This window comes from Athene cunicularia, assembly GCF_003259725.1.
Source record: "Athene cunicularia isolate RWA chromosome 9 unlocalized genomic scaffold, athCun1 chr9_part1, whole genome shotgun sequence".
NCBI classification, from domain to species: Eukaryota; Metazoa; Chordata; class Aves; order Strigiformes; family Strigidae; genus Athene; species Athene cunicularia.
In genome coordinates this window covers 11,457,380-11,470,061 of record NW_020799110.1, presented here as the reverse complement: position 1 = coordinate 11,470,061, position 12,682 = coordinate 11,457,380, and the positions used below count along the sequence as shown (strand labels likewise).

Here is a 12,682-nt window from a genome sequence, read left to right as displayed (position 1 = left end):
TTGTTTGGATCTAAATGAATCACTGTCTGCTGGCACCTGCAGGCTCTGTTGGCTGGACCTCTGTATTAAAGTTGAAGGCAGCTGCAGTTATCTGCTTAGATTTGCAACTACATTCAAACCATAAAAAGCTGTGGAGGATGGGAAGCCCTGTGCTGTATAGCTGCATTGTGGGTGACGCTGCTAAAGATTCTGTCCTTGCAACTTAAACTGAAATGAATGCAAACTGAGCTGGACCTGAGAGCTCAGAAACATGTGATGGAATTTAAATGGTTATAGGCATCTGAAATAATTTATTTCTGAGCTTCTGATATGCACAGGACCATGGAACTTCGGATGTGGGAGTTTCAAACTTCTTGCAGGATTCATTAACATTTCCCATTAGGGATTTAAGGCAAAAGGTTCTGCAGTCTTAGATAAAGGATCTTGCAGCATATCCGGTACAGAATTATTAATAAGTTCAAACAAAGCATGCCTTTACTTTGCTGAAAAATATGCTTTGAAGCAGTAAAGAAATAGCATACTTTTTACTTTCTCTTCTATTTTTTTAAATTTCCTAGAGGAAATGAAAAGGATTCTGAGAAAAGTAACCAAGGTCTTACAGACAGGAATTTGCTTGCGTAATGCCTAGAGCTGATAAATATAATGTGCTGAATGAAAGCCGTATGATAGAGACAGATGAAGCTCCTGTTCAAGATGGGCACTTTGGTTCTCGCTGTTGTGTAGGAATGAGAGCTGCTGTCCTCAAGCCTCACTTTGTGCCATGGCACCTTGAGTATAGCCAAGTCCATTCTGCGGGGAGGTTAGCTGAGAGGGGGGCATCAGCTTAGAATAAGAGAGGTTGTAAACTAATCAGAAGCATACTGACTTGACAGTTTTCCTATATAGAAGAAAAAAACTGGAGTTTTCTATACTTATGCTTTGTAAAGGAAATTAAGCCAAGCAGGTATCAAAAGTGTTCCTATTTGCTGTTTTAAAGTGTGATTGGATGCAATTTCTAAGGCATTATGCAGTCGCTAGGAGCCCAGCATACCTTCTGAACCACATTTTGATGATATCTCGACAGTGAAATGCATTCACTCACCTCTTGCCACTTTTCCTGTGCTGCTGATGCTTTCTGGCAGTTTGTTTGTAGAGATTTGTGGGGAGATTTAAACAGGGAGCCTGAGTAAGTCAGCAAAGTAAATGCTGTTAATTTTTGATGGAGAATATTGATTTAAAGCCTTCATACTGATGAAATTCTTGCCAACTTTAATGTTTTATATTGTCAGAACTTTGCTTGTAGCCTCTGTCTAAAACAGTTTGTTAGCTGTTTTCAGTCAAAATTACATGCAGGTGGATATTACTAAGACTACAAGATTATACTCTCTTCTTGCCAAAAAATTTTGGAGGTTAGAATATACAGAATATTGCAGGTTTATATGCATTATGCATGTAAAAAGACAAATAACTTTTGTGCATGGCAGAGACAATACTTCCTAGCACTAATTCAGGCTATAAACCAACACTGAGCTATTTGAAGGATTGCCAGAGGTTTGTTTCAGGTTTTTGCAAGTAGCCAGTGAAATATATGCTTGTCTGTCTTACCTTTTGGGATTTAGAAATGAGGACTAGTTGAAGAGAAAAGAGAGACTGCACTGCTGGATCCCCTGGTGGTTCATGTTAGTGACAGGGCTTTCATTCTGTATCATGATAATTGGACTGGGTCTTTGGACATCCCCTGTTTTCCAAAAGGCAGTGGGTTTTGTAATTTTTAAATTGGAAAGGCTTTAATTGGAAAATAAGCCCTTTATCTTCTAGTGCCTTCTAGCATATGGCAGGAAACAGTACATAACAGAAAGGTGTAAAAATAATTGTACTGCTTCTGGAGACTCTCATCATGCCCTGTCAAACATCTTTGCTGTGAAATAAATATGCTGTTTGTTGAGTTCTGATCTTGGTCTGATGGCCATTATGCAATACTGGGAACCTGCTCACTTCAGAATATGTGTTTTCCAGCATCACATGAATACTTCAGGATTCAGAGTTTCATGCAGTCAAGTCGTGAAATGAATAGTAAGACACCAAGAGTGAACAGTTAGCATCATCAAGGTCATATCTCAAGGAATCTAAGTTTAGCCTCAAGAAACCTTTGATCCTCTCTTTCTAAAAATGAGAGCAGTTCTTAATGTCACCCCTGCCTGGATATATTCAGCTGCTCTTGAGTTGGTCTGATTTTTGTTTGGGTGCATCCTCCCTTTTTATCATTTTGGTAAAGAATCAACAATTCTGTCTTTTTTCTTTTTTGTCTCCTGTGAGCAGAAAACTTGTGGACTAAAGATGAACCCTGGTCATCTTAATATGCTTATTATGCTGAATGTTAGACAGAAACTCGCTGGGCAGCCAGATGCTTGTCTGAAAGTGACCTGATCTGCATCCATAACAGCATGTGAGAGCAAATCAGAATGGCAGCCTGTCCTGAGCATGGGAGGAATGGAGCTAGGGATTTTCCCTAAACTTAGTGAACTTGCACATCTTGGTAGCCTTGTGTCTCTTGGCAAACTGACTGTCCTTCCCTTCTCCATTAATGCAAGGCAGAAAATGAGGCATATTGAACAAATGTAGTAGACCTGAAGTCCGACAGAAGTGTAAATCACTGGGTTTTGTCCGCAGTGGCTGCCTGCTACTATGGATATGTACAGGCAACTGCAAATGGTTGCATTCCTGTGGCTTTAATGAGGTATCAGTCATTAGCTGATACACGTTAACTGATGGTCTGCATGCTTCTAGCCCATTGCAAATGCAGAGTGTAGCTGCTTTGAAAATGATCCAAGCATGTTTTATCTTCCAACTCCAAAGGGCTGAAAGCATGCACACTTGCAGTTGGCTTGGCTCAGCTGATGAGCCATAATGCACTCTGCCACACTAACTCAGTAGCCTGCCATTATCTCAAGGTTTCCTTTGTACAGCAGGAACTGTGACTTGATCATGTTTCTAGTAAAATTGTAAGAGAGAACTCACTGAACTGTGTTTCTTTTTTAAATAGCAGTTGAAATGAAGTCATCTGAAGTGTTCTCATCAGGCTATAGAATGGACCGAAGCATCCCACCTGGTGATAATATCTTGTCTTCCCGATCTACTGACTTCACCCAGGACAAAGTAAATGGGCAATCGCGTAGGTATGATTTATCCAGAGGAGTATCTAAAAGTGCAAGAGGAGTCTGAGGGGACTTACCAGCTAATTCCACGCTGCTATAAAGACAATCTGTGAAGTCATTTGATGTATGATGTAGTCTGGTCTGAGACAGCTGTGGTGGTGCTTGCCAAACAAAATACCCTTAGCACTGCCAGGGGCAGCTGTTCAATTTCTAAGCATCTGGTCCAAAATGGGAGAAATTTCAAGCAAGACGTTATTAATGAACTTCATGTGTACTCACAATGCAGTCTTCTGCAAATAAAACTTCCTGATTACTTCCTTGGATGACTTGACTCTAACCCATGAAAAATCATTTATTAGTAAAGGAATAGGTAGGACTGTAGGAACAGGCCAGAAATTAAGTTGTAGAAGGAAGAAAAGCACTGAAGTGGATTCAGAGTGTTTAAACATGCCAAGTTGCTAGCACTGCTGACCAGAGTCCCTGATTTATCCAATAGATGGATATAGCAAGGGAGGCAACATTATGAGTTCTCCCAGCAATGGATTTCAACTCTTCCTTGAAACCATTTCTGTCAAAAGAAGATGAAAGATCATCTTCTCTTGTTCACACCTTGAGCTCTCTGTGAAGCCTTTGTCATGTGTAGGACTGTGATGTTATATCTTGGATGAGAACTAGGAATTCATTAGCAATTGGACCAAGGTTACCAAAGTTTTTCAGAGCTCACATGTGTCCTTCAGACATTAACAGCTTTTTTCCTATAGCTAATTTGATTGGGCCAAGTTTTAAAACAGTGAGTGTAGAGAAATTGTAAAAGCAAGTACATTCCAGAAGTAAAACACAGAATGGGTGGAGATGTGTTAAAGGAAAGGTTTTACCAACTCTGTATGGATCTGATTTTTCAGAAGTGCTTAGTTATTTTTGTCAGTTAAAGCTCTAGCACTTCTGAAAACTGGAGAGACTGCTTAGAGCTTTGTTTCCTCCTGGCCTACAGATACAGATGCCTGTGTGTGGTTTTGAGGGACTTTGGTGTGGTTTGGGGGTTTGGTGGTTTTTTTTTCCCAGTTGTGCTGTTTCCATGGTAAGATCTGAGAAATTGTATATTGTCATCAAATTATCACTGGCTAGCAGCTGAAGTGCTTAGTAGTCATACCCCTATCCCAGCATTACTGGTTTTATTTCTGTTGCATGTCCTAACAGTAGCTAAGGACATACTGCAAATACAAATAGACCATGAGAATGGCCAAATTGCTTGCTTTGTGATGGAGAGAGAGATTATTTTTCAGGCTTTTGTTTGCAAGAAGCAAGCCAAATTGGCAGCATCTTGCCCCCCACCTTGGTGAGATGCTTTGCTTCTCTACAGTCGATATCTATTATTAAAAGGACATGTCCCCAGTAATCTTTAATTTTTGTTCATAAATGTATGTCTAAATCTCAGTAATAGATGGGTCTCTAACTGAAGGCACAGGTGCAGTACTCTGTAGAAGAAAATATCTCTTCATTGCATGCTTGCTTAGCATGCGTACAGTAATTTGTATTTACAAATGCAGCCTCAAGTTACGGATATGGGCATGTAGCCATTCCCAGTCCAAGCGAACAGAGTTTCCTATGTCAAGGGTCATTTGTTAATATGTTGGTGTTGCAATAGCTAGACCTGCCTTGATTCATTCTTTCATTCTTGAAAGCGTACTTTAATTTGTTTGCAAAACAAACAGAGTGAATAAATCACTGCTTTAGTCATAGTTTTGACCACTATAAGGGATATCTCCTTCATACCAAGACCTTCCTAGGAGAGGTATGTATGAGAAAAGGAAGGCTGAGTTGTGGTGATGAAGTAGTTACTGCTGTTTCCCCTCTTCCTTAGCAGTATAAATTGGAAATTTAACTACATAGAGATCAGTGAAATTACACTAAATCCGTCAGAGAAGAATGAGGCCCTAGGAGTGACATGTCTATTGCAGTTGGTTTATATCCCTAGGAACAAATGATTGTTCTAGCTGATGCACATCAGACTGGCAGCTGCCCCTGTGTTGCTATTTCCTGCTGCATTTTGATCATGTAAGAATGTAGAACTGTTGTGCTTTTTAGATAATCACGGATAAATTTATAATAGACTTGAGTTTACAATTGTATCTGGCTGAAACAGCCCTTTTTTTTTATTGTGACTGTGTCCAGTATAATCATAATAAAGAGCTTCAGTATCATCATAATAAAGAGTTTCAACTCTGCAGGGCCTTCTGAGGTTGCTAATGGTCTTGCTTTTCTGATGATCTGGTTAAAATGGCCAAAAGTCCAAGTGTGTTTCTCCTGGAGAAAATGGTCTAACTCATCTTTACATTCAATTCCTGTCATGTCTCCTGGTTGATTATTCCAATCCCAGTTTCAGTCTGTTGTGCACTTCTTAATAGGCAATTATTTCCTTTTTTCCAATTAAACAGTTTGCTTTCTCCTCAATGCAAATGTAGGCTTCTCTGTGAGCTTGTTGTGGGTTTGTTTTTTTGTTTGGTTGTGATTTTTGGTTTTCTTTTTTTTGTTCCAGCACTTGCTCTCAAATTACCACACCTTGTTGTAAATGACTCTTTTACCAAATACTGTGGAACATTTTCCCACAGTAGATCTTGCTTCTTTCTTCATCTCATCAAGTTCTAAAGGATGCCAAATAGCAGCTTTCTGTGTTATTCAGAGGATTAATTATTTTCTGTTGATCTTGACCTATTTAGTGATGTAGTAAAAGGTACCATGGTTCTGTGACACCTGAGCACATGGAGACCATGATCTGCTCTGCATCCTGTCAGAAAAACATCTTTTAGCTTTCATCCTGTCAGAAAAATAGCAAGCTTCTTTCAACTTTACAGTGTTTGCTACCAATTTATTTCATACAATTCTCTCCTGAAGAGTTTGCAAAGATGCGAGCTATCCTATGTGGTCACTGTATGTATCTCTCTTCTGTAAAGTGTAGTAACTCTGGTTGCAATACTTTGCATTTTCTCCAAAGTGCTTATAGTGTGGCTGCCTAGGTTACAGCAGTGAAACTCTGTGAAGATGGTTGATGGCTATAAAAATGCTTTTTAGTGTATGGGAATACAGACCAGAGTTTTGTTATCTATTGCTAACTAAGGAAAAAAAAAGCTCATTGATGGCTCAGAAACTGCTGTGAGGCTGTTGGCTCTTCCTTTTTTTTATCTATGTTAGCATATCATAGGACACATAAGATTACCAAGAAGAGCACTGGTGAATTGAAAGCACTGCCCTTGAACCAAAGTGAATAAAATGGAGAGAAAAAAAAACACACACCCAAAAAAAAAAAAAACCAACAAAAAAAACCAACGCACAAACACCCCAAGCAAAGCAATAACAATGAGACTGTTTTATGGAGAGAGATATTTAAATCTGTCTGTGGTCCACGGCTTGGGGCTTTATCTGGCCAATCTTACTTTTCTGGGTTTGTTTTGCTAATATGTTTCTGCTGCCATCTGCCACCTCCTCCTTTGAAATGAGACAAGTGCAATACTTGTAATACTCGGAGACAGGTAGAGGGCTGCAGAGCAGCCAGTTAGCACGTCTCTGTCCTTAGTATATACATATGCAAAATGCAGACCATTAATGCTATTTAAAATACAAAAGGAAGCACTTGCTCAAATCTCCCTGCAAGGTGAAGCAGGGGCATGGAAGGGGTAATCAGCACTGACTCAGCAGCATTCCCAGGGAAGGAGAGGAGATTAAATGTCTTGAAAATCCTCCTGATCACCCTTGCTGATGGTCACAAAGGGTTCTTTTGATGGAGCTAATAACACGGGGAGTTTCCATTTTAATCGCCTGGTTTTAGATGGTACCTTTTTCGATCTCTTGCCTTTGACTCTGCTTTTATTTCATTTAAATATGATGAGCCTTTTCAGGTAGCTGTTATTTCAGTTTAAACTTTTCTCCTTTTAAGAGAAAATTGACTCACCAGAGCAAACATGAATATAGATTCAGAATTATTTTAGAGATTTGCCATTTTCTGGTAGCCTCCATTTTTGTACCTTGGAAAGAATATATTGATGCTGGGGGCAGGGAAGGACAGTGTATCCTCACACAGTCATGGACTAAATTTTAAAGAATTATATTCTTGCAGCACATGCAGACTGAAATAGCGGCAGCTGTTTTATGTTCTCAATGTGAACAAGGAACCTGTGTGCTTAGGAAATTTGTTTCATAGATGCCATCACAGCTCTTTGCTCTTTTGACAAAGCCTTCAGGGAGTTCTACAAATCTTATCACAGCTGGGAGCCAGCGAGGCTGCCTGTGTCTGCCAAGACTGTGACCTATACCTGAGAAAAATAATAGTGTCTGTGCCCTAAAATGAAGTATTCTCTGCTATAGCATATCTGTATGGTTTTTGCACCTCAGATTGAGTCTGAGTGTGATAAATACAGTGAAAAACAAGCTGAAGATCTATTAATTGTTTGCAGGGGACTTAACTGAACCTGTTCAATCCTGTTATCCAAACAACCACGTTTGAGTAGGATAGACAGGTCAACAGAGCCAGGTTTAGAGTCTGTGCAGTGAGTGCATGCCCCAGGGCCGTACCTGTGGTACCATGTTCCTTTCCCTTTGCAGTCTCCCAGAATTTTGAGCAGTCTGTCGTGCTGTCACAGCACGTACTGCAGGTTTCACTTGGTTGCAGACTTACTATGCATACATATTTCTCCATGCATTGCTAACCCTTTCCATCTCCTCCTACAGCGAGTTTCCTTCAGCCTTCACCAGCAAACCTAAGATCCCTCGCACTCCTGAAGTGCAGAGTGCCAGCCCTAGAAAGGGAAAGGTCCCAGCCATTGCCCCCCAGTTCGCTCAGTCTGGACCCCAACAAACAAGCCGTCCCAGCTCCTCAGGATCATCCACAAGGAGCAGACAGCGTAAGTGGAAAAAGTCATCATTCTGTTTGTCAGTCCTTGGGGTAGGAAAGGAGGGAGCACTGTAGTAGCTCTCCAGGAATGAAGTCGTATGCTACAAATGTGCCAGGAGTATATGACATTGTGCTTGTCATCTGCAGGATGTAAAACCATATAATTATATCCTGCTGAACACCGCTCCTATTTTCAGGCTGTCATGTGAGCAGTTAAGAGACGTGCTTTTTCCTGTCTCTGGGTGGAAAAAAGTGGACCAAATTCTCAGAAGTTTGGGGTGAAGCTTCTAGTTGTAGATTAGACTTTCTCTAGATGTCATTAGACTTTTTCCTTCTCCTTAGACACTTGTTTGCTTCGGTAATTTGTTTAATGTTCTTGAATTTGGAGCCCTGGGTGTGTCTACACTGCAACTGAATGTAGACCAGATGTCAGGCAGTTCAGAAGATGGGCTCAGGGCAGCCTAGTGAGCACCCAGCCAAATACGGTGTGCTGCTTGTGGCAGTCCTGTTCTGCCAGAGACTTGTATTTAAGAACCATATGGATGTGTCGTTGCCTGAAGAAGTTTAAGCAGTACTAGTCTGCAGTGGGCTCAGAAGAGGGGAAGGCTGTGACTTGAGGTTGGAGGAAAGGAATGGACATTTGCTTAAAAGGCAGCCAACACAAGCCCAGTAAAGTGGAAATGTTGATCTCGGATGCTCACACAACAGTAAACATGGGTATGGTGTGTAAGCTGTAGGGTTTTTTTGGGAGGAGAGGTCCAGAAGAAAGATACAGACTTCAGTAATGAGTAAGCTTTTTCCCTGGAGTGTGGTTAGGACTAGCTGGATTCAAATACACCTCTGGGTCTATCGTCAATGACAATGGCAGGAGCTACGTGCTGTATATTCCAAATGTATTGTAAGAAGTTTAGTGATGATGATTTGATAATAATGTCACATCAGCTCTATTCTTTACCTGTACCTGTTATCTTTAAACATTTCGCATATTATTACAGTTAGGGAGAATGAAATGCAGAGAATTGAAATAATCTAATAAATCAGCAACAGAGCTGCAAAGGCTTCCTAAATCTTCTATGTTGCTCAGTCATTGCCCTTCCACACAGTTGCATGTGCAGGGAGATGAGGTGCTTTCATTCAGGGAGTACAGGTGAGGCAATGGAAGGGAATGTCCTTGGTGGTTAAGAAAGGTTTTGACCTAGAGAGTATTTGCTTAAACAGTCCTGTGCTTAGGTAATATTGCCAGCTCATTCGGCTTCACTCTTGCTGTGTATGCCGTGTGTTTTACCTCTGACATCCGTGCTTTCTGTTTCCTGCGATAGGAGCACTATTCTGCCCTGACTGAATGTGGTGTTAACACCCGAGAGTCTGTCCCTGGTTCCTGTTTCAGTTCCTTTACAAAAGCCGTAGCCTATTGAAAAGGAGAAGTTCTGCTGAAGAAGGGAAAACCATAGTAGTATGTGTGTGTGTACACACAAAAACTCCTTTGCATGTTCTAGTTTTTCCAGGGTAGCTTTTACAATCCTGGGTGCATGTGTCCTATGTAAGATCCAGCATACATGTATTGCTCGCATAGGGCTCTGGAGTAAGTTCCCTTTACAGTGGCACAGTGTATAATGTATTGTTTTGAAATTGCATTAAAGTAGAACGTGATCAGAGTTCTACATCACTTGGGTTTCTCCATTGATTCAGTCTATGCAATTTGTAAGTCCAGACTTTTGGGCTCTTCTAACTTTTGTTGGATAGGATTTGTCTTACAGTACACCACTTATCTTTGCTGTGTCTGTGCATCCCAAAGCTGAATGTATAGCAGGCATCATGTCCTACTATATGTCCATTTACCTTTTCTCTAGAGTTTTCCATTGGGGTTTCAGGTAATTATTTTCTATCTGTCCACACGTGCCATGAGACAGACTTGGTGTCAGCAATTAAATTGTTAAACTCTTATCTTCCTGCTAAAAATAGCAAAGAAATTATTTTGCTAACAAGTAATCCTCTGTTCTCTTTGTGTATATGGGTCCTGCCTGGTTTGCTGTCACAGAGCACCTAGTAGTTATTGCCCATCTTGCTGGGCCTTTCACACAGGTGTTTATGGTTGGGAAAAGTGAGAGGAAGGTGATAAGGACCAGATTTTTAAAGGACTAAAAGTTCCCAAAAGTAATTCCCAGCTGGTACTGGGAAAGGGGCAGGGAAGGCATCTGAATCAGGTGAGCCCCATATGATTTCTTAGTAAAGCTCTGTGCTACTGTTCCTTTAATTTTGTAGCTGACTCATCTGTAATTCAAAAATGGTATCAGATGCACAGATACCAGCAATCAGATTTCAGCAGTTGCTGCCTCCCATTTGCTTACTGCATAGGTATTTAAGTTTTTACATATCAGGAGACTCTGTCCCAGTGGAGGACTGTCTTTAGTTTGTGGATTTCTTTGTACTTTTGGAGAAATACAGGTTTTTATATCTGATGGGCATGATGAGAAAAAGATTATTTTCTGATTGTACTTACTTGATGTGCTCACTTAACTTAGAGACGCATTTTTTAGCTTGTTTTTAATATTTATTATAGATACGTTTTCTGGAAATAAATTCCTTTTACATAAACCTAGCTGACCTAGCTGGACTGCTCCTCTTGGAGCATGGAGTGTGTGGAATGCCTGAGGAATGCAGAGGAAGCACAGGTACTTAGTGCAGCTACAGGCCTGGGGCCAGATTCCTGCCTGAGATGTAGCCGCTGTGCCTTAAAGCAAAACCAAGCTCCTCCAAATGAAACCAGCCATACTGGGATTTTCTGTGGATTCCACTTCCTAGCTGGTACAGGAATGACGCCGGCACCATGGCTAGAACACAGGGTGGACCTCCAAATTTAGACTTTTTCAGCTGTGCTTATGTGCTCCTTGTGGACATGGTTGAATGGTTTAATCTACCCTCTTCCTCACTCTACCTGTTCCAAGCAACTCAGTATGGGCACTTTCAAGCCATTTGCAGTGTACCAAGTTCTGTCTAGGACACAATGGAGCTAGAGTAGTACAAAAATCTACCAGGAGAATGAGAAATTACTTTTGTCAGGAGTGTGCCTGAGCCCTGGTGACTCCCTGCTCCCCCACAAGTTCTTTCAGTGTTCCCTGACAAGTGGTTTCCATAAATACATTCTGCAGCTTTAAGTTGCAACATCAGTGGTTAAGGTGCCTTTGTGTATGTTCTTTGTGGTGTTTGTGTCACTGTACAGGTTGAACAAGTGTTGCCTTCAGGCAGCTCCTGCCTTGTAATAAATCCTGCTTTCAGCTGACAGACCTTTTCTTGCTGTTTTTCTGCAGGCAGCCAGTCCTACAGGAAGTGAGAACAGTTCCTTTCCTCAAGAATCACCTGTCACATTGTTGAAGGACAGAGGCAGCTTCCTGTAATGAGCTTTACTGGCGACCTGCTGAGAAGAGAGTGAGGTTATTGACACTGCACGGCATACGCTTTGCACGGTGAAGCGGGGATTATCTGATGGGATGCATCTGTTGTCGTCTCTAAAGCTGGCTAAGACAAGGGCCTTGTTATTACAATTCAAGGTCTCAGCAGCAGCCCAGGATTGATATGGGAGATGGATATAGTCCCAATGTCTCTGATGGTTTACTCTAAAGTGACATTGCCACCTTGAGAAGAAACTCTTGCTCTCTGCCTTCTGCATTAGAGTAAGCAGCCTTTGAGAGGATATGTAGGGCTTCAGCACAGAAGTCTGACCAAGCAACTCTCTTTTTTATATATTGCTTGCTGAACTAGCCTGCCACTTGCTTTTTTAAAATTGTGCCTTTGTGAATGAGTTGGGAGATATCTGTGTTCAAAGGATGTGCACTAGGAGGGAAAATGTACACGGTATGTGCAGAGCCTCATGGCTGGGCAGTCTTGTGTGAAGTGAGATCTGTGTTTGGCCACCAGAGAGAAAGTATTTTATCAACTTCTTTTTGACCTGTGGCAGTTGAAAAAGACTCTGAGTGCCCAAGGCAGCATGCATGGATCTGATCAGCAGCTTTATCTTCAGCAATTACTCCTATTCCTTCTTCCTAAGTTTTTTTCTTAATTCTACTGTTTAACATTTGTGGAATAAATAATTTGTTTTTTCCACTGGAATGAAGAACTTTGTTTCTTCATTCACAGAAGAAACCATGAGAATGTGAACAGATGAGAAGTAACTTTCTCTTTACATGTGGCTGTGGACAATCATCTTTGGTCTTTGGAGCTTTTTTTATGTTCTTCACTTCTGAGACATGACTGGTTATGTCTTTATGGAATTGTGCTGGTCTTCAGTGAATATGAAATGCTGACTAGGCAGTAGAGATCAGAAAGCCCTCCACTAAATAAAAAAGTTAGTTCTGCCAGTGAATTAGAAACCTAGTGTTGCTTGTTGTTCTTTCTCTGAAAAGTAACAGTGACCAGGAAACACTAAAGTATTCACTGGGGCTTGGCTTTTCGTAACATCCCCTCATGTGACACAGCTGTTAGGACAACAGCAACAACTTTCTCAGAAATGCAGTTTACCTTGGAACTTAGCTGCTGCTGAGGCAGAAATGCACTAAAAGCATGCAGTATTTTTGTGATGGGTAGGCCTCAAAAGCAAACGCTTTAACAGGTACTAAAAGGAAGAAGGTAAGGTTTTGGGGGTTTCATCTTGAGAAACAAGTGAAAC

At 41.0% G+C, this 12,682-nt stretch overlaps 1 protein-coding gene across 1 annotated transcript in view; it reads left to right on the top strand.

Moving 5' to 3' along the window:
* ARMC9 (armadillo repeat containing 9) overlaps positions 1-12,386 on the top strand; it is a 64,384-nt gene extending 51,998 nt beyond the window's left edge. The window contains exons 24-26 of the mRNA XM_026854616.1: positions 3,023-3,155; positions 7,857-8,029; positions 11,328-12,386. Coding sequence (XP_026710417.1) covers positions 3,023-3,155; positions 7,857-8,029; positions 11,328-11,350 — 329 coding nt within the window. The 3' untranslated portion in view covers positions 11,351-12,386. The remainder of the gene's footprint in view (positions 1-3,022; positions 3,156-7,856; positions 8,030-11,327) is intronic.
* The last annotated feature ends 296 nt before the right edge of the window (positions 12,387-12,682 follow it).